This window comes from Erythrolamprus reginae, chromosome 1 (genome assembly GCF_031021105.1).
Source record: "Erythrolamprus reginae isolate rEryReg1 chromosome 1, rEryReg1.hap1, whole genome shotgun sequence".
NCBI lineage: Eukaryota > Metazoa > Chordata > Lepidosauria > Squamata > Dipsadidae > Erythrolamprus > Erythrolamprus reginae.
Genome location: NC_091950.1, coordinates 149,977,228 through 150,005,116, shown reverse-complemented (window position 1 = coordinate 150,005,116; position 27,889 = coordinate 149,977,228). Strand labels below are relative to the sequence as shown.

At 43.1% G+C, this 27,889-nt stretch overlaps 1 protein-coding gene across 2 annotated transcripts in view; it reads left to right on the top strand.

Moving 5' to 3' along the window:
• The first annotated feature begins 713 nt into the window (after nt 1-713).
• ARPC2 (actin related protein 2/3 complex subunit 2) overlaps nt 714-27,889 on the top strand; it is a 40,087-nt gene continuing 12,911 nt past the window's right edge. Inside the window, exons 1-5 of one of the 2 annotated variants that reach the window (XM_070729743.1) lie at nt 714-992; nt 15,138-15,172; nt 18,188-18,300; nt 27,041-27,086; nt 27,667-27,853. In XM_070729743.1, the coding sequence (XP_070585844.1) occupies nt 919-992; nt 15,138-15,172; nt 18,188-18,300; nt 27,041-27,086; nt 27,667-27,853 (455 nt within the window). In that variant the 5' untranslated portion in view covers nt 714-918. The other variant, XM_070729751.1, reaches the window with a different exon arrangement.

Below are 27,889 nucleotides of genomic sequence, written 5' to 3'. Positions count from 1 at the left end.
TTCGGAGAGTCTAATTAATAATAATAATAATAATCTCGTTTGCTGTGTTGCATTGACATAATAGTAATAATAATAATAATAATAAAAATGATATAATAATAATAATAATAATAATAATAATAATAATAATAATAAAATAACTGCATGCGGAGAAGCGTCAGGAAAAGCGTGTTGGTGGAAAGTGAGGGTTGTGAATATGCGCAGTTCATAACTCAATTTATACAGCTCAGAAAAAGAGCAACAAGGGCTACACAGTTCAACTTTTTTGTTTCATTATTTTATTTATTCATTCATTTATTTAATCGAGTACGTATATACATACAACGCTGTTTATATACACGAGATAGGTACTGATAAGAGGGAACGTTAGGACAGGGACAGCAGGCACGCTGGTACACTTACGCACGCCTTTCTCTCTATGTATTTCCTTCTCTTGAAAAGTGAGGCTTATCCAACCCCACGTGCGACGTCAAAGGGGACCCAACGAGCACGCACGCCTTCCCTTTCGCGACTCCAGGCCCGCGATTGAGTAATTGCCTGCGCGCGCAGCTCAGCAAAAAAAAAAGAGGCTCCGAGCCCGCGGAGACCGCTCTCGCCACTTCCCGAGGCGACTCTCAGGTGGGAGAAGGCGAAAGAGCGCATGCGCACAACGCAGGCTCTTTCTCTCCCCCCCTCTCCCCATTCCCACCCCCTCGCCTACCCGGAAGTGACGCACAGTGCCGGCTCGGAGAAAGTGGGTAGGTCCCTTCTAGTGGCGGAAGCGACTGGAGTCGGGCGGGTCCCCGGTGCAGCGCGCTCTTCGGCTTAGGTGGTTTTTTTTTTTCTCTTCCCCTTCCCTGTTTCCCCCCCTCCCGCTCCTCCTCCTCTTCCTCCTCCCCCGCCCGGCTTCCGTACCCCTCCTCAACCGTCGCCACCGCCATGATCCTGCTGGAGGTCAACAACCGCATCATTGAGGAGACGCTCGCGCTCAAGTTCGAGGGCGCGGCCGCTGGGTGAGAGAGAGTGGGAGTGGCAGCGGGTGGACGCGGGCGGACAGGCAAAAGGGGAACGGGTGCTGAGGGGCCCAGGCGCCGTCGCCGCCGCCCGGCTTACCTGCTAACGGAAGACGAGACTTGTCAAGGCTCTCGAGCCGACCGGACGGGGCATATATAGGATCAGGCCTAACTCCCTTACCACATACCCGCTGATGGGAGAGACCCTACCGAGTAGGCAACCGGGGTTGGTGGGTGGGGAGGTGGCCCCGACTCTTGGCCTCGACGGAGTAGTAGTAGTAGCGGGGAGCCAGGCCCCCCGGCTGCTCTTCCGCTCGCCATTTCGAAATGACTCGGTTGTTGAACCGTCCAGTCTGGCTCGGAGAGGCGCGGTTACTCTGGCGTTTCTCCCCTCCCAACTGTCAACACGTTGGTGGTAGCTCTCCTTCCGGACTTTGAAAGGGATTCAAGTCGGTGGAAGTCTTTTTTTTTCCTTTGAGGAGGAGAAGTGCCTTGTGTCAGGAGCGGGTGATTCAACCACCACATTGTTGCCCGGCGTCCTGGGCTTTTTTTTCCCTCCCCTCCCTCACGTGCTGCTTGTGCCAAAAGTGGTTTTTCTTTTTTTCCTCCAATCGTGAAAAAAAAAAATGACAACCGTGACCCGGATGACTGGGAATCTCTACAGACTTTCACGTGCTGCTTTTTTCTTCTTTCTGTTCCTCAGAAAGCGTCCCTTCCCTTGGCAAACTGAGTCGAGCGCCTTTAAAAAAAAGATAGATAGATAGATAGACAGACAGACACACACACACACACACACAGACATAGCTAGACAGATGACAATAGATAGATATATGACAGTGGATGGGTGGGTAGGTAGGTAGATAGAATTCTTTATTGGCCAAGTGTGATTGGACACACAAGGCATTTGTCATTGGTGCATATGCTTTCAGTGTACACAAGAAAATAATCATTTGTCAAGAATCATGAGGTACAACACTTAATGATTGTCATAGGATACAAATCAGCAATCAGGAAACAATATTAAATGTGAATGTTATATGTGATTTAGATGATACCTCACTTAACCCAATAGCAAAGTCGGGTGTTTTCAACATTTTCTCAAGAGGGAGAATGTGAGGCATCTAAGAAAACCTAGAGGAAGGGAGGTGTTGATATTCACACTTGAAAAAATGAAAAATAAAAAATCCAATTCCCTGTTTCTTACCTACTGAATGTACCTTGGCCCTGGTTTGTCTTTCTCTTTTCCCCTGATGTGTGAGCTTCTAGTCCCTTGGCCTGTTTTTGTGTGTGGTATATACAACATTTGTGTATGTTGTGGTGACGTAGTTGTAGACAGGGCCTAATCTAGCAAGAGATTTGTTATAATGAATAGTCAAGAAATGCCTTGCAAGATGAAAACAATAAAATCAATATTTCACTAGTCATCAAAAAACTCCCTCCCGCCCTCATTTTAATTGGTTTTCAGGAAATTAGGGTGCAGTCTATTACATACCCCTTTAATACTTAAAAATTATTTTAAACAATTTGGATTACTTCTAAATATTTGTGCCAGCATTACGTTATATTCCAGTGTATCTTTGATGCTTAACTTTGATAAATTTAAGTTTAATAACATTAAATCTAACTTTGATAAAATTATTGTATGTATCAACTGTGCATAAAATATTACCTGCTTAACTAAACTGTTAAATCGTGTGGCAAAATTTAGATTTATTTTTAAAATGCTTATGCCAACTACTCTTTTAATATCTCTGGGCAGTTTCTTCATCTTTAAGGTCATTTGTTCCATAATGTATTCTCAGCCTTGGAGAATGTAGTTATTGTAACTGTTCATGTCCAATGCATCTATTGTGGGAATTACAAGAGATGCCCTGTTGATTACCTGAAACTTGCTGGGCTGCAGGAGAATGTGCAGTCCTAATATGTAATTCAATTGTTTTATTAGCTGTAGCTATACTTGCTAGTTCTGAATATTCATATGTAGCATCAGTCCCAAATATCATGACATTCTGGAGAATCATGTCATTGGAAGTGTCATATTTGTGTTTCACACTGATGTTTAGGTAAATAGGTATGTAAATTCCTCTGTTGCTTACATTGGATATTTCTGAAGATTGCAGAAAATAAGTGAATGTGCTGTCTTTTACGCACTAAATTCATGTTTATCAGAAGAATGATGGAGGTCCTATAGAGCAGGGGTGTCAAACTCTATTTCACTGAGGACTGCATCAGGGTTTTGTTTGACCTCAGAGGGCCAAGGTGGTTGTGGCCAGATGGATATCACTCGTGTCAGGGGGTGCCTGTGGTGGCCTGAGCACTCTGCCAGCAAAAATGGAGCTTGCAAGGGCTGTCTGTGGCCCTCCTGAGCTCTGTTTTTGCTGGCAGAGGCACTGTAGGCTGACCCTTTGCTTGTTTTCAGGGCAGCCTGCGGGCCAGATCTAAGCACACTGCGGACCGCATGTGGCCCTGGACCTTGAGTTTGACATCCCTGCTATAGAGCTTATGATTATCCTTTATTACATGCAGTTGTGCATGCTCGTCTTACTCTGCCTTTGCTCTGGTTAATTCAAAGTATCATCTTTATTAATTTCTATGTTTTGATTAGGTTAATTTTATTAAGCAACTTTTAGTAGGATCCAGTTGAATAACACATCTATCTCTTAATACAAAAAGCACTCTTGAGAACAAGCATTAATACTACGAGTACTGTATATAAACGGAAAGGAAGTTATTACTTCTGCATTTTTAAGGACAGAAACCATGTCCTGACAAGCTCAGAGCCAAGACAAAGAAATGAAATGAATGCTAATCTATTTGCTTCAAGCTGAGTCATCTCTTAAAATACACCTAATGGGTGTGTACTGCGAGCTTTGTTTTTTATATTTATTGGAGAGAAAAAAATCAGCCAAATTTCCCAATATTCAAGGTGCTTTAAAAAAAAAAGCTAGTATACCTATTAAATTTGAAAACAATATATTGTACTGGTTTGAGTCTCCTTAAAACAATATTACTTATACAGTAATTGCAAATATGAACTGAGTGAATCAAGTAACTGTCACAAAATAGGAGGCTATAATTTACTTGAGTAGTATGATTATAAAATTTGACTTACATTTGGGGGTTGTTGGTTTCCTAGTAGTGTGTTTTTAGATAAGAGCCAGTAATAAAGTCAGATTAATATGTAACAGTTGTGATTCAATTATTACATTTCTTATTAAAAATTTGGAAACCCCCCCCCCCCTTCCCATTGTTTGATAGAGAAGCAAGAACATTATTCCTTATCACTGGAATCATATGTTACAGGAGGATTATGCTCTCTGTTGGATCAAACCAACAAATTTAAAATAGATTGTTCAATGTGTATAATAGAGAGCAAAGGGCAAAGAAGTTCTAGGAAGTATATCTGGCTTTCCTGTTTTTATATCAAGCTTTATTTGCATTTTTGCAGAACACTTGTATGACTTCACCAGTGTTCAAGAACTTGAAGTAATAAGTACTTTTAAAAATTAAAGACAGAACATTAGAGCAGCCCAGAATGCTAATCATCCAGTGCCAATGGATATACTGCCCACACTCTTATGCTGTGCTAAGTCATATCCTGCTGCTTTATTTAGCAATTTTCACTTTAATTTTAGTGTAATTATAAAGGGCATACATTGCTCTTTCCCACATTAACATGAGAAAGTGACACACAATGAAACATGAGTTTTTGTAAAGAAATGTAGCATTTAAGATTTCATGATAATCTATTTGCAGAGCTGTCCCTGGCATACCTTTTCAGATTTTTTTTACTGGATATGTTTCTTTAAGCTTTATAGTAGCAGATTCAATTTAGGCCTAATTATAAATACTGTAATCAGTTTAGAGCAAAATCTGGTTATTTAAAAATATTAACAAGTAAAAGATTTGCCATTAGGTCAGGCGTATAGATCATAATGGTGAACTCTATGTGGTTGGCAAGAGTTGACAGTTGCTTGATGGCTATAATCAGAAATGATTGAGAGCTTGAATTTGTCATTGGTTAGTCTGCAAACCATCTTAGAAAGTCTCCTAAAAATGAACAAATGGAAGTTTTTAATATTAGAACTTCTTCATAGTAGCTGGTGTCTTCATGTTCTCACAAGGAATTTTACAGTATATAATAATGTCAGTAAAGTGAATGCTTATGGCAGTGATGGCAAACCTTTTTTTCCCTCGGGTGCTGAAAGAGTGTGGCTGTGAGCTATCGCGAATGTGCAAGTGCCCACACCAATAAGTCATTGCCTGGGGAGGGTGAAAACAGCTCCCCCCACCACTCTGACTGTTTCCCAACTTCTGATGGGCCCAGTAGGCTTGTGTTTCGCCCTCTCCAGGCTCCAAAGGCTTCCCTGGAACCAGGAGAGAGTAAAAACACACTCCCCCCACCCCAGAGGCTCTCAGGAAGCCAAAAATGCCCTCCCAGAGTCTCTGTGCAAGCCAAAAATCAACTGGCTGGCACAGACATGAATGTTAAAGCTGAGCTAGGGCAAAGGATCGCGTGCCAGCAGATATGGCTCTGCATTCCACCTGTTGCACCCGTGCCATAGGTTCGCCATTACTGGCTTATGCTATCATTCCAAATACTGTATATAATTTCTTTCTGGACATACTTCAGTATGCAGTTGCAATTCCAACCCTTGTATTTCACAGCAAGGCAAACTTAAAATCTACTACTGTTTCCAAGAGAGAGAGAGAGAGAAAAGTGCTGAAATAGAAATCAGAAGCAATTCCTAATGTTTATCAGTATATTGACTGGAATGTAATAGTTGGAGCACAATGGAAGGAAAAAGTGTAATTTGTAAAGCGTATAAATTGTAAAAATAAAAAAATAACCCCCCCCCCCCCTCTTTGCATGTCATTTTGCTTTTCCTTGTTTATGTGACTTCTGGGATTCATTTTTTGAATAACAACTTTGTCAAAGAGGAATATTGAAATGAATGAGAAAAAATGTAATGAAAAAGAACACAACATATGTTATCCGAGATCATCCAAGGGCACAGGGTGAGTTACCATCAGTGTGCTGATGATATTCAGATATACGTTTCCACCCCGTGCCCACTCAGTGAAAGAGTGGAAGTAATGTGCCGATGTCTGGAGGCTGTTAGGATTTGGATTGGTGTTAACAGGGTCGAGCTCAACCCCAACAAGAAGGAGTGGCTGTGGGTTTTGCCTCCCAAGGACATTCTGTTCATTACCTGGGGGGGGGGGGGGTCCACAGGTTAGTCCTCCTTGATCCACTGCTGACTTTGGAACATCATCTTTTGGCTGTGGTGAGGGAGGCGTTTGCCCTATTTGACAGGAAGTCTTTACTCACAGTCACTCACTCATGTTCTTATCACCTCGAGGTTTGACTACTGCAATGCTCTCTACAGGGGGCTACCTTTGAAGAGTGTTCAGAAACTACAAATCATGCAAAATGCAGCCGCGCGAGTGGGTCACAGGCCTTCCCAGGCATGCACATGTTTCTCCAGCACTCCGCAGACTGCATTGGTTGCCGATTGGTTTCTAGACACAATTCAGACTGTTGGCTGTGAGCTATAAAGCCCTATATGGCATCGGGCCAGATTACCTGCAGGACCTCCTCGTGCCGCATGAGTCCCAATGACCAGTTAGGTCCCACAGAGTCGACCTCCTCCTGGTCACTTCAACTAGATAATGTCGCTTGGTGGGCCTAGGGAAAGAGCCTGCTCTGTGGGGGCTCCGGCACCTGCAATAAGCTCCCACCAGAGATTCGCACTACCCCCACCCTCCTCACCTTCTGTAAGATTCTTAAGACTCATCTATGTCGCCAGGCTTGGGGCCATTAGATCTTATCCTCCTGGCCGATGAATGTATGTACGTATATTACGTGAATACTAATGATTGATTTTTAATATTATTGGGGGTTTTAGACTTATTAATTTTAAAATTAATTGGATTAGGATGTTATCGAAGAAAGGTGACATATAAATCCAGTAAACAAACATAAGCAAACAAACAAACAAGCAAGTCTTGCTAGGAACTTTAATTCAGGTGATTGATGCTGAAGTATACTGTGAATTGAAAATGCAACTATTGGCTATTATTGCCAGGTGAACACTTTAATCTAAACCAATCTTTTGATTGGAGATGTCAGCTTGCTGTATAAAGAATACGTAAATATACTAGAAGCACTGAACTGAAGAGATGGCAAAGTAGTAGCTGAATTAGCAATATTTTTGTTTTATTAAAGGAATGCATTGACTCATCCTTCTCAAAAATAGTAATGCTCATGTTGATTCCTTCCCTTTTAAAAAATATGATTGATTTTGCCTTGGATGTTTATCATTTGGAACAAAAGGTTTCTTCCGCAAGTAATTTTGCTTAGGACTGTAACGTGAACTAGTCACTACCATGTATTCCAAAGCCCAGTATCCTGGAATCCTTCTCCTGATTTATTATTTGGACCAGACATTAATTATGAATTCTGCAATCTGCTTAATTTTGTTGCATTGTCCATGAATGCCTCATATATGTATTGGACCACACTTTGTTCTGATTTTATAAATAATGGGGGAATTCTGTACAACAGTCTCCTTTGCATTCTATAACTTACTTGATAGTTTGTGCTGTTTGCCTTGTATCAGTGTAGACAAAGAATATATCGTACAATGAGTATTTGATGATGATTTAAAATATGTGCTTGTTTAAAGCCACACTAGTTGCCAGAACCTTTGATTAGTGGGTTTGTGAGTATGGGGGCAATCTAATTCAAAAATTACAGTAATTTCATAATAAAAATAGTATGCAATTATGGTTGATTGAAGAGAGAAAGAAGACAGCAGGAAAAAGTAGACCAGCCGGATCCCTTTCTCATCCCAGCAGTAGGCTAGATGTCCTTCCAGTTGGACTCAAGGAATACTTTAGAACAGAGGTCCCCAACCTTTTTTGCACCAGGGACCGGCTTTAAGCTAGACCAGTTTTCCATGGCCCGGTGGGGGGGGGGGAGCTAGCTGTCAGCGGCGCCGTAAAAGGGGCGATCAAGAGAGGAATGGGTGAATGAATGGACGGAGGGTGGGAAGGAAGGAAGGAAAGAGGGAAGGGACAGGAACAAAAGAAGGGTGCAAAGGAAGCAAGGAAAGGTGTGAAAGGGGAGAGTAAGAGAGGAAGGAGTGAAAGAAGGGAATGAGGGAGGAAAGAAGGGAGGAAGGAAAAGGAAAGCAAGAAATGGAGGGAGGAAAGGAAAGAAAGAAAGAAAGAAAGGGGGAAGGGACAGGAACAGAGGAAGGAAGCAAGGAAACTTATGAAAGGGGAGAGTAAGGGAAGAAGGTAGGAAGGAGAAAGAAAAGAAGAAATAGAGGAAGGGAAGGTAAAAGAGAGAAAGAAAAAGAGCAAGAAAGAAAGCAAGAAAGAGAAAGAAAGAAAGGCAACTTCAAAGAAAGGCTCACTGAGCATCTCTCACTCTCTCTCTCTTTCTATCCCTCTTTCTTTCTCTTCCTTTCTCTCTCTCCTCTTCCTTTATCTCCTCTCTCTCTCCCTCTCTCTTTCTCTCCCCCCTCTCTCCCCCTTTCCCTCTCTCCCTCTCTTGCTATCTCTCCCCCTCTCCCTCTCTCTTTCTCCCTCTCCCTCTCTTTCTCTCTCTCCCCCCTCTCTTTCTCTCTCTCTCCCCCTCTTTCTCTCTCTTCTTCTCACTTTCTCTCTCTTGTTTTCTTTCTGTCTCTTTTGCTTTCTCTCTCTCTCACTCTTTCTTGTTTTCTTTCTCACGCTCTTTCTCTCTCTTGTTCTCTCTCTTGCTATCTCTTTCTCTCCCCCCCTTTCTCACTCTCTCTTTCTCACTTTCTCTCTATCTTGCTGTCTGTTGCTCTCACTCACTCTCGTTCTCTCTCCGTTCTTCTCAGCGATGACGCGCGCACGCCCTGCCCGCCTCACCTTTGCGAGAGCACTTTCGCCCCGGGCTCTCAGCAAGGGGGTTTGCAGGAGAGGCGGGGCCGGCGAAGGTGATATTGAATGTCGGGGGAGAACGGGCGGTTGCGCGCGCTCCCTATCCCCCTGCTAGCCCACTCGGAATATTCAAAATAAGAAAAGCCTTCGCCGGCAAAGGTTTTTCTTATTTTGAATATTCCGAGTGGGCTAGCAGGGAGATAGGGAGCGCGTGCAACCGCCCGTGCGCCCCCGACATTCAATATCACCTTCGCCGGCCTCCGCTGAGGAAAGCCTTTGCCGGCATTTCCTCTCGGCGTCAAGGAGGCGCAGCGGCGGGCGGAGAGAGTGAAGGGGGGGTAGCGGCGTCCCTCCTGGCCTTGGCGGGCCGCCCAACCCTCCCCACCTCCTGCAAACGCGGCGGGCGGTGGGGGGAGAGCGAGGAGTCGGTTCCGGCGGGGCTTGGCTGGCTGGCGGGGGGAGCGCCGCTGGTGGTGCGGAAAGGCCGAGGGGGCCCTGGCGCCGCGGACCGGCTGAAAAGCCCCAACGGCCCGGTCCCGGTCCGCGGACCGGCGGTTGGGGACCTCTGCTTTAGAAGGATACAGTGTTTGTTTATGCTAATGAGAAAAATGGAGAACCACCTTTGGCCAAAAAAAAGTCTGCTGATTTTATCCTCTTGAGTTCAGATGAGCTTGTCAAAACGCATCTTTCTTGCATTTAGAATGAGAAATAGGAATGCAGCTGTCTGCTGAGTGGTATTTGGGGTTTTTATAACCCATTAGTTTGTTCCTTCAAGCAGAGAGCAGCAAAAATAAACAGTCCCTGTCTTTTAATATTTCAGATAGCTTGTGCTATAGGAAGTTCATGAAAAAATAAGGTTTGTTTTCACTAATTTGTAGAAGAAAATAATAGTTGGCTTGCAAGTTCTAGAATGAATGCAGTCTTGTAAAATAATTTGGTTATGTGAAGGCAAACAAATTGGGAAAATAGCCATTGGAAGTAGAAAATAGTATTATAATTGCATTGTATTATCAATGCATTTTCTGCACTTTAGTGCAGAAAAATATGTATGGCATGTTGTATGGAATGTAGATGGTATAGGTGGCCCTCAATTGAATGACTGCAGTTGAGAGCAGATTTCTGGTTGTAAGTCATTATGGCTGTAAGGCAATACAAGGTACCCATATGATTAGTCCCAATTTTTGGATATTTTGGGAGACAATCATTGAGAGCAGCAGTTTCAAACTCACGATGGCATTTTGTCATCACGTGACATATCACAACTTTTTCCCCCTTTGCTAAGCCAGGGGTGGTGTGGCCAGTGCATGATACATCTGGCCCGCAGGCCGATGGTTTGATAACTTTGATTTAGATAATCATTAAATGAATCCATGATCATTAAGTGAATGGCAAGTTTCTAAGTGTGAACCTATTCTTCTGAGGGGGTATTATAGGTCATGAAGCACTGTTCAGGCCTGTCATAATGTCAAACAGTCATTAAACAACCAGTTGTAAGTTGAAGACTACCTGCCTATTATTCTAAATATGATAAAATAATTTATATTAGTAAACATGTCTTTAGGCCGCACATTTTCATTCATAGGCATCCTCTTTTATACAGGATATACATATAAAGAACATTTGACACATATTACCAGCATTTTTGCCCAAGGGATACATTTATAATGAATTTTGGAAATGTTAAGTGTTTTCTAATTGCCCAGTATCAGCTTCAAATATCACATATGAAACCACATTTTATTTATTAGTATTTTCTTGCTATCCTATGATATCCCAAAAGATATAGTCCAAATGGAAAAAAAATCACGACAATTTCCTTTCCAGTAGCTCCCAATCATATGTATAATGTTTTACTGTTGTGAAAATAAATAATCTAGGCTTTATGTAGCTTTTAACTAGACAGTAGGTCATTAAAATATAGTTAAATGTTCAAGATTTTGCTTTATAAAAGTGGTAGTTTTTTTATAATTTCACCTAAACAGTGTGTCTTTTATAGTTGTGCTGTGCAGAATAAGGTTGGTTTTGAGACGTAAATTCTGATGTTTTTAGATTTAGCTGATATGATTGCAAATCCCAGATACTGCTTTCCTCTGGGGACAAGAAATGCTGGTTATGATTCTAGAGAAAATGGAATTGCTAACTGAAAAGAAGCCTGTATACAAAATTATAATTTATCTTGTTAGAGTTGTAAATGTATATTGAATATGATAGGAATATTCCAGAGAATGCAATAAATACATCGTAGAATCTATCTGGGTATGACCAACATATTTTCATAGCCTGGCAGAAGACCCCATCAAAGTCTAGTATAATATGTGGAAAACATAAGAATTGCACTGAACATGTGGTATGTTGTCCATAGAAAAATTGATATCCCACATCTTAATTTAAATATTTTATGTACCACTTTATCTTAGCCACTGTAAACGGGCCAAAGGGTTATTCTTCATACATTAATTACTGTTTTTCTGTAGAACATCTGTAGATAAGACGACTGTCTTGTGATTATTGGAATAATGTGTTCTGATCTAGGCTTCCTGATAAATAATACAGCACAAATTGTGTCCCATAAACTTCTTTTATTTTAACGGCTGGAAATTATTTTCATTCCCAGCTGTAATAAGTCCAAAACAATATTAATGAGTCCAACAAAAGTATTTCAGAAGAAGGAAGATAAACACACGAATCTTTATCTTTCTTGACATGCTACCGAAGACCAATTAGCAAGGAGCTTTGCAAGGCCAAACAGAAACACGGAATCAGAACTGAAATAACACAAGTTGAACAAAGTTGCTTCCTGCAACGAGCACCTCAGTTCGCCCCACTTATATAGCCTATGGAGGGGTTTATTATCTTCAAGCCTTACTCCTGAATAGTCCTTCTCCTCTGTAACTTGTTGCCTTCTGTCATCTCTGCGCATGCACACATTGAGAACAGGCTTCCCGTGTTCTTCTGCCTCACTCATGTCACCCTCTGGAGGTTCTGGAGTCAGCACAGACCTCCTGGATGGCCTGGGCTGGATCCCTGCTACTGGCACTGATCCTTCTCCAGACTCCAGGCCTGGCCCATTTTCCTCTCCAGACTCCTCGCTGTCTGACTCTGCTGCCAGCTCCGTAGGCTGCTGCCGAACCACAACACAATTTGGACTATAGATGGGTTGATATTGTTTACTCTGACTTCTTGAATCTACAGATCTTTATATTGGAGTGTTTGTTGAAAGAGGCCAAGAAAGAATCATGTTTTCATTATTTTCTTTAGTCTTTATTGCGTGTATTTAGTACACAGCTCTCTAGCAAGGTGTTTTTAAGAAAATTGCTGCATTAATTGGTGATAAATCAGGAATGATGCAGTTCTCCAAATTCCAGAGAACTTTCCATCTAGAATAAACAAACAGGAAAAGCAAATAAGATTTTTGTGAAATTGTAACAGGAAGTGGTTGCAAGCAATTACGTTCTGTGCATGGTATGAGAAACTGAGTAAGGAAACCATTTTCTCACTATCTGTTAATAGCAGAAGGCATCCAACTACTTCAACCCCCTTTTCCACAGTTATGAGAACTGAAAACTAGAGGGTTGTGCAGAGTCTTTCCCAGTCTACATACACTGCTCAAAAAATAAAGGGAACACTCAAAATAACACATCCTAGATCTGAATGAATGAAATATTCTCATTGAATACTTTGTTCTGTACAAAGCTGAATGTGCACAACAGCATGTGAAATTGATTGTCAGTCAGTGTTGCTTCCTAAGTGGACAGTTTGATTTCACAGAAGTTTGATTTACTTGGAGTTATATTGTGTTGTTTAAGTGTTCCCTTTATTTTTTGAGCGGTATATTTGGTTCAGTATTTTCTTTACAGAAACTGCCTGGAGAACCTATTGATGTAGGCAGAAGGGAATTTCAACAGGAGAATTGTTTGCCTGTTCATATAATTTTGAATTACAAGCATATGGACAATATATTGTTATATGCTAAAACAAGGAAGTTTGAAATGAATCTTTTATAATTAGTATAAGAAGAGTTGCTAATTTCCAGAATTCATGCCTTATTTCTATTTATGTTATCTCTATTTCTTATTGGTCTTTTATTTTTATTTTACAAATGCCGTAAAAGTATGTATGTGTGCATATGTGGAAGGATTGTTGAGAAGTTCGTTGTGCAACAACTTAAGAAGGTCCTGAATGAAATGGTTTATCTAGCACCTTTTTAAAGTCAAGCTTCAGCTCTGGTTATGGGATTGACACAGTATTGATTGCGCTTTTTGATGACCTCTGGTGACAAAAGGATGTGGATAATATGTCCATCCTTTCTCTTCAGGACCTCTCAGCAGCCTTCAGTGCCATCGACCATAGTGTCCTTCTGGATAATAGCTGTGGGGATTGAGTGTGTACAGCACTGTAGCGAGTTGGTTCTGTTCCTTTCCCAATTGCCAGTGTCACTTGGTCTTAATTTGGAGCAAGACATCTTGCTCTTGGCCCCCAAATTGTTGAGTGTCTTGAGGTTTGGTATTGTTTTCACTGCCATTTAACACCTACACAAAGCGGCTAAGTCAGATGTTTAAAACTCCACCCCCATGAAATAGACAGTGCTGCCAACATCCTGTATAAGTGTCAAGAGGCTGGATGGAGCGCAACAGAGCTTTGACTCGGTCCTCTTAAGAGTGAGTGACTTTGGATTTTGGGATCTAGGGATTTACCATCTTTGTTCCTGGATGAAGTTGCATTGCCTTAGACAAACCCTGCGTACAGTTTGGATGTCCTCCTGGAAGAAGAGGTGGCCATCATAGCTAGGAAGGCCTTTACACAGCTTCAGATTGTGCGCCAGTTATGCCCATATCTGGATCAGATGGCTGTATGGTATCATTCATTCTCTGGTCACCTACATGGATTATTGTAATGCACTCTACATGGGCTGCCCTTGAAGAGTATTTGGAAGTTTTATTTGGTATAAAGTGTAATGGAACAGGCAGTTGTGTGCACACTTAGATCTAATTTGCTGGTAACCTATGTAGTTGGGCTTGTAAGTAATCAAACAAACAGTAAATTTTATCAGAGTCACTATATGATACATGGAACACTGGTCTTTTAAAGCTGCTTTACAACTCTGTATGCTTGCCAAAAATATATCAGAAATATTTATCAGTAAGCTGTACTTTGCAAATAGTCCTCTACTTAACAGCCACCATTGTGTCAGGAATCTTGGTCATTGAGCAAAGTGACAGTTAGGTGAGGTGTCACATGGCTACTTCATTTAATGATTGCAGTCCTGGTTATCCCAGGTGCAGTTGTTAAGTGGAGCACTGTGGAGAGGGCTAGGCCTCCCAGTGTAGTGGGATGGAGAGAGAACCTGACTTCCTCCCACCCACCCACACACAACTGGGAGATCCGGGCCCTTTCTTCTTGCAATAATAATGATATGTGCCAGCCTTTTCCCTTCTGGAGGGGCAAATGCCAGTATCTTCACCCCTCAGGGAGAACCACAACACATGCCAACATTTGTTCCCCTCTGTCAGGGGAAACACTAGCAAATGCCAGTATTCTTAAAGGCTTAGAACAATAGCATTCACTAGTGTTTTCACAATATTAGATTTTTATTCCTCCAAAACAGGGGAGGATATCCCCCCCCCCCATTACAGAGAGAAAGGGAAATCCTTCAATGTATTGGGAGAATGGACCTCAAATACAGTGTTCCCTTTGCTTGCAACCTTCCCTGCCCTCTTCCTCATTGACTTTCTGGAAAAGCCAACAGAGAATATTGTAAATGATTATCATATGATTTCAGGGCATTTGGCAACCAATCATAAATGCAAACAAGTTGCCTATTGTCAATATGCGGTTTTGTGACAGGGTGTGGAGGGCTACAGCTGGGTTCTTTACAACATTTTGTGAGTTGTAAAGTACCTGTTCTGGGACTGTTGTGAATGTGAACTCATTGCCGTAAGTCAAGGACCACCTAAACAAATGAAAGGGAAAAGGGTATTTGACTTCTATTTATTTCAATCTATGAAAATGTATTTGACAGTATTAAGTTACAGTTCTGTCCATTTCACTGTAGAGGCAGAGAGGTTTTAATTAAAAGCCAGAGCATGGCAAATGCATAATAGTTATGAAATAGTTATGTATTTGAAAGGGTACAGAGGAAAACCTAAACTTTGATCTTTCTCAACCTTTCTCATGCCTTTCAATCTTTTGTAAATAATTCATCTTTTATTTCCTTCTTCCCTTCCCCAGAAATAAACCAGAGGCAGTTGAAGTAACATTTGCAGGTAAGTTCTCTACTTTTTAATTAAAAAAAACCTTATTGGTGTAAAAGGATGTGAAATGTTCTGACCCATAAGTGGAGGAAGGCACCAATTACTTCATTTATTGCATTGCTAAACACAACAGACGGTCCTCCAAGGCTGTCGGTAAAACTTCACTTTTCGCTAGAAAACCACCACCAACATTCAGTGTAACCCATTATCACAAGCTAGGTCCAATATTCACCAGAACCAAACCCCCAAACATAAAGAAAGTCAAAGTCCACAAATCCAGTGCAGAGTTTGCAAAACAAGATCCATAAGCCACAATCCAGAATCAGAGTCCACAAAGCAAAGTATTCAAATCCAGAGGCTGAACATTTCAAGTCTCAAGATTTTGAAAAGTCAGGGAAGCGAGTATCGAGACAAACAATTGTTCTCGACAAACACACCTTCTCAGGCTTCTGATTAAATCACCCCGAAGCAGGTGTTCCTTGTGAGGAGTGGTGGGACAACCTTGCAAGCCTTGCAGATTTCCTCTACACTTTCCTACGCTACAAAGGTGAGGAGGATTTCTTGTCTCTCACTGCTACTGCCTATCTACAGCCAATCCTCCCCCCTGTGTTCATGAACACAGCCAGCTCCCTATCTGGTCGAGCACTTCCCCCAGTGTTGGAGGGGCCTGCTACAGCATTACCCTCAGCCCCCAGGCTCACCAGATGTTTCAGGGGAGACATGCCATCCCTTCGGATCATCCCGGTTCTGCCTTCTCCAATCTGGAGTAGTTCAGCCTTTAATTTGAAGGCTTTGCATGTGTTGGAATATATGGTCCACTATTTTAGTCATTGCTTGGTATGACATGAATATGTAGTTCACCAAACATAAATAGGTATGAAAGATAAAGTTGCCCAGTTATCTTTAATACAGCTTTTCCTAATTCACATTTCTTGAATTAACATAGAGATTGAAATGCAGTCGCCCTTTATTATTCATGCTCTGAATTTTTTTTTAGGTTTATATCCAAAATGTATATCCAAAATATATAGACAATTCTATATCTAAAGAAAACTGCAAAGAAAAAGGCATGTTGTATTTTTAATTGCAGTTGTATATAACTAAGAATTTGAGTAATAAAAGTGTGTGTGTGTGTATGTATGTATGTATGTATGTATGTACATCTACGATTTAAGATTTATATGAAGCCGCTGGGTGAGATCATCCGAGGGTATGCGGTGAGGTATTATCAGTACGCTGTGGGCATTTCCTCCTAAGGACTACTTGATCTGCCTGTCAATTGTTCTGGGGGAGAAACATTTACCCCCTCAGATAGGGCCTGCAACTTGGGTGTCCTCCTGGACCCACAGCTGAGCCTTGACCACCACGAAACATTTAAATATGTTAAAGGGTTAAAAAAGGTCCAGGAGGGAAGTGTTTTTAATAGGAAAGTGAACATAGGAACAAGGGGACACAATCTGAAGTTAGTTGGGGGAAAGATCAAAAGCAACGTGAGAAAATATTATTTTACTGAAAGAGTAGTAGATCCTTGGAACAAACTTCCAGCAGAGGTGGTTGGTAAATCCACAGTAACTGAATTTAAACATGCCTGGGATAAACATATATCCATCGTAAGATAAAATACAGGAAATAGTATAAGGGCAGACTAGGTGGACCATGAGGTCTTTTTCTGCCGTCAGTCTTCTATGTTTCTATGTTTCTATCTCTCGGCTGTGGCCAGGGGAACCTTTGCCCAGGTTCACTTGGTTTACCAGTTGTAGCCCTATCTGGAGCAGGAAGCTTTATGCACTGTCACTCAGGCCCTCATCACCTCCCACCTTGATTATTGCAACGCGCTCTACATGGGGCTACCCTTGAAGAGTGTTCAGAGACTGCAAATAGTCCAGAACTCGAGTTGTCATAGGTGTACCTCAGTACACCCATATAACACCTATGCTTCGCGAGCTGCAATGGCTTCCCATTAGTTTCTGGCACAATTCAAGGTGTTGGTTATTACCTATAAAGCCCTACATGGCTCAGGGCCAGACTATTTATGGGGCCATCTCTTGCCACATACCTCCCAGAGACCAATAAGAGCACACAGAGTTGGCTTCCTCCAGGTCCTGTGGACTAAGCAATGCAGGTGGTCGGGGCCGTGGGGGGAGGGCCTTCTCTGTTGCTGCCCCAGCTCTATGGAATCAACTCCCCCCCCCTGATGTCCATACTGCTCCCACCCTACTGGCCTTCCCTAAGGCCACAAAGACCGGCAGGCCTGGGGGCCATGAACTAACAACTACCATGGCCAAATTGTATGAATGATATGCTTGCATGTTGTTTTGATTGTTTAATTATGGGTTTTTAATCAGAGTTTTATAGTTTTGGATTTTATATTCGACTTTGTTTTATTGTTTTTGTATTTATATTGTTATTGTGAGCCGCCCTGAGTCCTTCAGGATGGGCGATATAGAAGTCGAATTAAATAAACAAACAAACAAATAAATATACACACACACACACACACATTACTCAAATTCTTAGTTATTCACACAATAGATAAATACAGATACAGAAACAGCTATAGATAAACTAGAACAGTGCCCCCCAACCTTTTGGGCATCAGGGACCGGTTCCAGTGGAGAGAGGTTTTTCTGCAGATCAGAGGGGATGTGTTTGTGTGCTGCCTGCATCCTGAGGAGGGGCTTCACTTGTTTGATTAACTCGTTTTCTGACATGCAGTAGACTGCTTCTGGTCCATGGACCAGGGTTTGGGGAGTCCTGAACTAGAAGAAATATATTTGATTGATTGATCCATCCATAGTATATGTCAGTTTTAACTTGATTAATTATTTACAGGTATTGGATTTTTACATATTTTATAGGTAATGGGTACACGTAATCAGTTTTTTATTTCCGTTTTATAGGTTCTGTATTGATAACAGATTGACAATGTAAACAGTTGTTTTGTCTTTGTTTAGACAGCTTTGTCTTCCAATGTATGCTTAAATTAAAAATATGCAAGTACAAATTTTCATTTTTTTTTCTTCCTAGACTTTGATGGAGTCCTTTATCATATTTCCAACCCAAATGGAGATAAAACAAAGGTTATGGTCAGTATTTCTCTGAAATTCTACAAAGAGCTCCAGGAACATGGCGCTGATGAGGTGAGATTGGATACATTGCATAAGTCTCATATGAAAGCTTCCCCATATCAATTAGTTTAGTTAACCATGATGTCATTAATATTGTGTCTCTATTTAAATGCATTTTGCTATTAGTATTTAAGAAAGTGTATTAACTTCATTGCTTCCACCTCCTTAAGACTTTTGGGGTTTTGCATCCAGCTAACAAGGAGTGTTCCAAAATTTGATTTGCATAAACAGAGGATAAACTGATGTGCGCTTTAACATAGATAGATTTCTGACTCAGTTGTTTAGTTGCAATATTTCTGAAAGCATTGCCTTACACATTCTCATTTTCCTGATTTGCTGAAAGTCCAGTGGAGTCATGCCCCCCTTCTTCTATAGAACAATACGTGTGGGTGTAGGGTAATATTCTCTTATATCTGAATGTGTGCAACCAAGGAACTATCTTCAAAGGAAGGCTTACAGTATTTATGTTTGCACACGTAATAGATTAGATTTAGATTAGATTAGATTTATTGGATTGATATGCCGCCCCTCTCCATAGACTCGGGGATCACAACAATGGTAAACAATGCATAGTAACAAATCTAATATTTAACAATCTAAATTACAGTTTTAGGTTAAAAAATCCAAAAGAAACCCCAATATAAAAAACAAGCACACAGTCGAATCATACACAGAAACTACATGGGCATGGGGGAGATGTTTCAATTCCCCCATGCCTGACGGCAGAGGTGTGTTTTAAGGAGTTTCCGAAAGGCAAGGAGGGTGGGGGCAATCCTAATCTCAGGGGGGAGCTTGTTCCAGAGGGTCGGAGCCACCACAGAGAAGGCTCTTCCCCTGGGTCCCGCCAGACGACATTGTTTAGTCGACAGGACCCGGAGAAGGCCCACTCTGTGGGACCTAACCGGTCGCTGGGATTCGTGCGGCAGAAGGCGGTCCCGGAGACATAGCTGTTTATGTAATCTCATTAGCAATATTGGCTTGACTTGCTTGTATTATAATTGTGCTTTTATTTATGATTTGATAGTAGAGAGTATTAATCTAAAGAACAAACATATTCTTAAAAAATTAAATTTTGTTTCCAAGTTTGAAACAGTGGTAAATATACCTTCAAGATAAACAAATATAACTCCTTATGATTGCACCCATGCAATGTTCTTGCCTGTGTTTTAGAAATGGTTTGCTCTGTCTCTTCCCAAAGGTGCTTTTTTTTTCTTGGTTTTTCCACCTTTGAAAACATTTGACTTTTCATCAAATGAACTGACCTGATCTGAACTGAACTGAACTGAAGAGGCTTCTTGGATGAAAAGCAAAATGTTTTCAAAGAGAAAAAAAATCAAGAAAGTCCAGGTGCCTTTTGAAAACATCACCTTTGGGGCGACCATGCCCTGAATGTTTGGGAATCTCCATAGACATTCTGCCATGATGTATTTTTCAACTTCCCTGTCTAGCCTGCAGCCCTGGAATTCTGTCTCTCCCCACACCCCATCTAAGCATCAGCCAGAAGAATCTTGCTTAGCATTGGAATCACAGTAGTCAGTTTGATATTGCTATCTGCTGAGCTGGATTTCCAACATTACTTGTGTTTCACTTAACAAGTAAAAAGTAAACGGAGAGAAGGACCTAAGTCCTTGTCTTATTGACCAGAGCACTACCCTTAAATGATAAGAGGGTGTATTCTGTGTTAAACCTGAAAGTTTCTAGTGAACCATTTAGCGTAGAGACTCATACTATGGGTCTGTTTAATTCTGCTCCCGAAGAATGAATTGTGTTATATTGCAGGTTTCTTGAAGATAACCATTTATGGTAGAAAAAAATACTCCTTTCTGTGCCTTGTGGTTAAATGTCTCAGCAGAAAGTGTGACTCAGTTCCTGAAATGGTTTTCAGATGTTTCATAATTGTAGCATTTGTGCTGCAATTGGTGTCGGTTTATATAGAAGCGTATAACATTGCTTGAATCCTTTTGAGGGTCACCTAAGAAGTGCCAAAGGATATGAAAGCTCAGGACCTAAGGCCCCATGCCAACGCCTGAACGTATTCTGAAAACCTGATACCTGTTTTGTCTGAGAAAGTCAGTTTGAGTTTGTTTTAGAAACAAACTGTTCTCTTCCAATTCAGGGTATGATTGGCTCTAGTGCTTAATCCACAAATACTTGAAAAATATCTGCCTCTCCCTTTTGCCCCTTTTTCAAATGAAAGCATTATGGTAAATAATGCAGTTATTTGTACACTCATAAAGTTCATTGTTCAAAAACTCATTGACTGACAAATAACTTCAGGATAGCAAACATGGGTGTATTTAGCTGAAGCATTGTAGAAATCTTTGGAGGTGATTTATGGCATGATAAACTAAAATTGCAGTTAGTTAACTTTAAAGGAGAAGCCTAATTTCATATTCTCCGTACTGAAGGAGTGGGTCCAGCAGTCACATGGGTTGCTCATGTCCAATCCGGTGGAACTGAGCCTAGTGTTAAAAAAGCTTGCTGGATCCGCCCCTTCCCCAGAATTCGCTCAGTTCGCATATCCTGCGGTTGTATTGTGATAGCTCGTTCAACATTCTAACACCTTCCCTTCGATCTTTCCTTCAAAGTAGTAAGAATTGTTTATCCTTATTTGTTTACTTGCACTAATAGCGCCAGCCGTTTGTGGCTCGGCTTTTTTCCTTGGGAGAAGTTGCGGTTTCGTTTTCCCCCGGCTGTTTTGCCGTTTACGATCCCCGCTGCCGCTTGTGGATTCCTTTAATCCTTTGGCCTGGAGGTCTTGGTGCAAGTATTGCTTCATTGATTTATTACAGTATTATTGTTAAAGGGCTTAAGAAATACCTCCTGCGGAGTGAGACGCTTCTTCTAGTCTCCTGGACTTAGTCGATCGCTTCCCCTTTAAGAGTTCTATTACGGAGCGATTTTTCGGCGCGAAGGCCTTCGCGCCCTTTTTAAATTTAGGCCTCTCGTGTTGGCCTTCTGCCAGCCGCGTAGGCCTCAGTCCACCGCTTGGATCCCGGAGTGGGCTTTGGGACGCTCAGGCTTAATTCTCCACCGGCTAAGCCTCCAACCAGAGTGCCTTGGTTACTTTAATTTAAGTTTAGGGAGGCTGGCCACGCTGTATTTGGGGACACGAACTCTGGGTTTGCCCAGATTGCCCTCAAGTCTCAGCAGCTCCGAGGCCTCGGAGCAGGATCCATTCCTCTTGGGAAGTCTTTGAAATCTTCTCCCTAATTATTCAGTTATTTGGCTCAGCCTTGTCTTCTGTTAATTGTCAGACTATGGCTACTTTTCCCAAGAGAGGCACCACTCAAGGTCCCAGAGAGGCCAGGCCTACAGGCGATGAGATTACCAGTATCCCCCAGGCCTCGACCTCCTCTTCTTCAGGGGCCCGCCCCTCGACCAAGGTCACCAGGGCTGAGAAGAGAAGGGACCTAGCCCTACAAAAAATCCATGACAAATCAGCAAAGCGTTTGAAAGTACAGGCCCAAGTACTCAGTAGTCATGACCCCCCAGAGGCTTCTAATCTGCCTTCTTCTGGGGTCACTGTGTTATCTCTGGATGAGCCAAACCTAGACAGACCCCAACCTAACCTATGGGGAATAGGTCCAGAGGAACCAGATATTATTGAAGATTCCCCCCAGCCAGGATCCTCCCAGGCCTTCAGGGATTCTTCTGCCATTCCTGCTGATATTTCTAGTTTACCTCCTGAATTCCAATCTATATTTTCAGTGTTATCCAAGGCCATTGATGCTAAACTCTCTACCATCAATGCGCTTCCCTTACCTCCTCCACCTCCTCGTCCCTCCCGCCCCTTGGGTTCTTCCCCAGCGGTTAGAGCTCCTATTCAGGATGAATCAGATTCCTCTCAGGACGAATATGAGGACATAGAGGAGGATGAGGACCCTTTTCAAGGCCTCTCAGATGATGAGGAATCCCAAATAAAGGTTCCTTCTCCAATTACTATTTTCCCTTCTCAATTGTTCAAATCTCTCCTCCTCAAAGCTAGAATTTCTACGGGATTGGCGGCCCAGGAGAAACAGGCCTCCACATCCACTGATCCCCCGGAGGAGAATTTACCTTACTTCACAGAGGAACAGGAGGATAACGAGGTAATTCCTATGCCTAAATTGTTTAAAGATGCCTTACTTAAGCAGTGGGATTTCCCAGCCTCTGGCCTTAATCCCTCAACCAAGGACAAAAAGTTGTACAAACTCTCCTCTTCCTATGAGGAGCTCCTATCCTTTCCTAAACCGGATGAACCTGTCAAGATCCTTCACTCGGCGGCTGCTGTGCCAGGCGAAGCAGAGGAAGTCCTCCGCCCAGAGGACAAGCGGATTGAACAAATGCTCAAAAGAGGATTCACCGCAGATTCCTGGGCCATTAAAAGTTCTGCAGCGGCTTCCTTTTTCTCCAGAGCCATGCTTCTGTGGCTTCGCCAACTTCAACAGCATATTCCTCCCGATAACTTGAGAGGTCAACAAGACTTCAACAAGGTCTTTGCAGCTGCTCAGTACGTGGCTGATGCCACTTTACAATCTACTAGATTTTCTGCTAAGTCTATTGCAGCTTCTACAACGGCAAGAAGACTCCTATGGCTTCGCCCTTGGCAAGCAGGAGTACGTCAGAAGTGGCAGTTATCTCTGGGACCCTTAAAGCGCGACCTTCTCTTCGGGGATCTTCTGGATCCACTCCTCACGGAAACCACGGACAAGAAGAAAGTATTGGGTCCAACCACCAAAAAGGCTACCAAAACGCAGTCCTTTCGTCGCCCAGGGCGTCAGCAAGATCAAGCGGCTTCCTATCAGAGATCTCCAGGTCAGTATTCCCCCCGCTTTCGTTCCCAAGGTAGGAACTCCAGGGGCAGAGGTTTTCGCTTCCAAAGGGGAGCGTCCTCTAACAGGGCTTCAAAAAAACCTAGGTGGTAGTTTTTCCTCGATTCCCATAGGGGGTCGCCTAGCCCATTTCGCCTCTAATTGGCGTCTCACCTCCAAGGACCCCTGGGTCATTGACACTGTTCAAACAGGCCTTCTTTTAGAATTTATTTCTCCCCCCCCGAAACGTTTTATTTCCTGCCCTTCTCCCAGGTCCTCCTCACATTGTAACCGTATGGAGGAGGCCATTTCCCACTTATTGTCCATCAGAGCCATTCAACCGGTTCCTCCCGGTCAGAAGGGTCTAGGTTTTTATTCCATCCTATTTATGGTTCCAAAATCCTCTGGAGGTTGGAGAGCTATTTTGGATTTAAAGAAGCTGAACCTATTCATCAAATATAGGAAGTTTAAGATGCACTCCTTATCTTCCATTTTGGCCGCCATTCACCCGGGAGATTTCATGGTCTCTTTAGACCTCACTGAGGCCTACCTCCACATTCCTATAGCCAAATGCCACAGAAAATTTTTACGTTTTTCCTTTCAGGGCAGGCATTTCCAGTATAGGGCGATGCCATTTGGCCTTTCCTCGGCCCCTCGGGTCTTTACAAAGCTCTTGGGGTCCCTGGCGGCCTATATCCGGGCGTCTCCCATTCACATTTTATGTTATCTTGATGATATTTTGATTCATGGGAACTCCCTAGAGAAGGTGAAAACAGACCTTTCTGTAACCATGTCAGTTCTTCAGGACCATGGATTTTCCATCAACTTTGACAAAAGTCATCTCCAACCTTCCACATCCATCTTACACCTGGGATCCGTTATTAATTCAGAATCCTCCCAGGTCTTTCTCTCTCCTGAGAGAAAAATCAGTATAGGGGAGTTAATTTCTTGCATTTTATCTCATCCTTCAGTATCCATAGTAACCCTGTCTTCCCTTTTGGGGAAGATGGTGTCATGCATAGGCATCATTCCCTGGGCTCGCCTTCATGCTAGGGAACTACAGTGGCTCCTATTACCCTTTCAGAGATCGGGGCACAGCAACTCAAGTCGTCGCATTGTCATCCCACCAATTGTTCGCAGATCCTTCAAGTGGTGGAAGTCTCCGGCAATGGACAAAGGATCCCCGTTCAGGTGCCCGGATCAATTTGTCATCACCACAGATGCCAGTCTATCGGGATGGGGCGCCCACGCCCAGGGGATGATAGCCCAGGGCACGTGGTCCCCGGAGGAAGCTTCCAAGCCAATCAATTGGCTAGAGTTAAGAGCCGTTTCCCTGGCTCTGAAGCATTTCTCTCCTCGCATTCCCAACCGGCACGTTCTCATTCTCACCGACAACATTGCCACAAAAAGCCATATCTGCAGACAGGGGGGCACGAGATCCAAGGCCCTCATGAGGGAGGCCCTCAAGTTAGGCCTTTGGGCGGAAAAACATCTTCGGTCGCTCCTAGCCGACCACATCTCGGGGAGCCTCAACGTCCAGGCGGATTGGCTATCTCGAGCAACGATAGACCCAGGAGAGTGGAATCTCCATCAAGACCTGTTCCATCAAATCAGCCTCAGATTCGGCCTACCAGTTCTGGATCTCTTCGCGACCAATGCGAACGCCCAACTCCCTCGCTTTTTTTCCAGATTTCCATCCCCGGGAGCGGAAGCAATCAATGCCCTCCGGAGCCCATGGCCTCCAGGCCTACTTTACGCATTCCCTCCAATTCCAATTCTCCCGGACGTGATTCACAAGGTCCTCACCGAGAGGGCCCGAGTAATCCTAATCGCCCCTCATTGGCCCCGCCGGCCCTGGTTCGCGGATCTCCAACAGCTGTCCGTCCAGGACCCTTGGCGACTCCCCGTTTTGGGGGATATGCTGCGGCAGGGGGCCTCATTCCATCCAGACCCGGAGTGGTTCCACCTCACCGCCTGGCTGTTATCAGGAGAGACTTAGAACTGCGTGGTCACGACCCCGATACAGTGGAGGTCATTTTAAAGGCCAGAAGGGGTTCGACCAATCGAATCTACGATCATACGTGGTCCAAGTTTCACCAGTGGTGTCTACAGGAAGGCCTCTCTCCCCTGTGCATCCCCATACACAGAATCATTTCCTTCCTCATGCAAGGTTTCCATCAGGGACTCTCCACCAGCACCCTCCGGCGTCATCTGGCGGCCATTTCCTCTGTCCTAGCGGGGCCCCGCAGACAGCCTCTCCGCTCCTTTCCAGCAGTTCAGGAATTCCTCAAGGGCATAGCCAACCTCAGACCTTCCAAGGTCCACAGGTATCCATCCTGGGATTTGCCACGGGTTCTCCATTCCCTCACGCAGGCACCATACGAACCCCTAAAATCGGCGTCCCTCAGGTACCTATCCTTTAAAGTAGCATTCCTGGTGGCTATTACCTCTGCCCGACGCATTTCGGAGCTGGCTGCCCTCTCAATCAGGCAGGACCTCTGTCAATTTCATCAGGACAAGGTAGTCTTGCGACTGGACCCCACCTTCTTACCCAAGGTCAGTTCCATGTTCCACAGAACTCAGGATATTGTCCTACCTTCCTTCTGCCTCCAACGAGACCATCCCTTGGCAATTAGATGGCACACCCTGGATCTCATTAGAGCGCTGAGAATCTATATCCAACGCACAGGACCCTTTCGGAGGTCAGAAGCACTTTTTATAGCCTATCACCCCAGAGTCATGGGTGCCAAAGTGTCTTCAACAGTAATAGGCCGTTGGATCAGAGGGACTATATCTAAGGCCTACGAGTCGGCCTCCCTCTCAGTTCCAAGGAACATCACAGCGCATTCCACCAGGAGCGCAGCCACCTCGGCCGCTTGGGCGACTCAAGCCCCGTTGGAGGAGGTCTGCAAAGCAGCCACTTGGGCCTCGCCAAATTCCTTCATCAGGCACTACAAGATTGACTCTTACGCTTCAGCGGACGCTGCCTTCGGCAGAAGGGTACTCCAATCCGTTATCTCACACGATAGCAATCTAATCCCACCCTAGGGACCATCTATTGGGTATGTCCCATGTGACTGCTGGACCCGCTCCTTCAGTACGGAGAATAGGCGTTGATTGCTTACCTGAACGCCTCTTCTCGTACGGTGAGCGGGTACAGCAGTCACTTCCCGCCCTTGTATGTGTCTTCTTCTTTACCTTCCTATAACCTTTCTTCCTCTAACAATGAGAGTTGAACACTACAGAGCTTCACAGCTGAGCCTAGTCTATGGATTCGCGAATTCTGGGGAAGGGGCGGATCCAGCAAGCTTTTTTAACACTAGGCTCAGTTCCACCGGATTGGACACGAGCAACCCATGTGACTGCTGTACCCGCTCACCGTACGAGAAGAGGCGTTCAGGTAAGCAATCAACGCCTATTCTCAAGTCTTGAGTATAGGAAATAACTAACATTTGAAGGACATATTACATTTCCTCCTTGGAGAAAATGAAGACAGAGATGTTATACACTATACAAATTGTATCACAAATAATTTACTGGTAGATTCGGTTGCATGCATCTCACAATTTTATTTCTCACCTTCCTGGCTTCTCATTTTTCGGAAATGAAAGCAGACATCATGCCCCGCCATAAACAATACATTGTGAAGTTTATATATCTGTCATATCTTGAGTTGAACAATATCTAAATGAATCTCCAAGATGAGAGTAGAGTAACAGTGGTGAATTTGGTTTTTTTTTTAAAAAAAACTTTCATTGTGCCTTAGATTTAATTCCATTCTTTAATAACTCTTGCTTGAATTTTGATTTTGAGATGATTAGAACTAATAATTGGAACATCTAAAATGATTTGTCCTAGAATTGACTAGAAAAGATTTAGATATTTTAGGGATGAGAAATTCTGAAGGGACCAAATAAAAAGACATGTTAAAGCTCATAATATTTTTTTCTGTCTCCTAGTTATTAAAGAGAGTGTATGGAAACTACTTGGTAAATCCAGAATCTGGTAAGCCTCAGCATAATTTTTGCCTATTGTTAAAATGCAATTATTCTCTGAATTTCAAACAGAGAAATTGTTCTCCATGTTTTCAAGCCAGCTCACAGTTGGCCTCTCCTTGTTGCAGTGCTATTTTAAAAAAATACCCGCCTCCCTTCAGCATTCCACATGGAGGTTTTAGAACATCAGAGCTCTATTTCTCTGTAGCATAAGCTTCTGGATCCACCCCCAAGCAAGGGCCCGCTTATCTAGTTAGGGATTCTTTGTACTGTGTAAAGAGAGTGACAGGCATTCAGAAGCTCTGGAAAACCATGGTTACCTTCAACAGTACTGCTTCCCACTCATTTGTCCCAAAATGCAGGAATAAGAATTGCTTTCTCTCACAGTTGGTGAAAGGAGGAGAAACAGTTGCCTGATTGAAGGAGAAAAGCACGTTTAATTTTGCCAATACTTTATTTGAATATCCTTCTGTTGGGGAATTGGAAAGAAAGAACCTGTGAATGACTGGCCAGTATTGTGTGGCTTTCTCCAAAAAGAATTAAGATTGAAAAGGAAATCTGCAAATATTATTATTATTTATCTATTCTAGGTTACAATGTCTCTTTGTTGTATGATTTGGAAAACCTTCCGGCTACCAAAGACTCCATTGTCCACCAAGCAGGCATGCTGAAACGCAACTGTTTTGCTTCGGTATTTGAGAAATATTTCAAATTCCAAGAGGAAGGCAAAGATGGAGAGAGAAGAGCAGTCATCCATTACCGAGATGATGAGACAATGTAAGAACTACTATCTTTTTCTTGCCTCGCAACTTG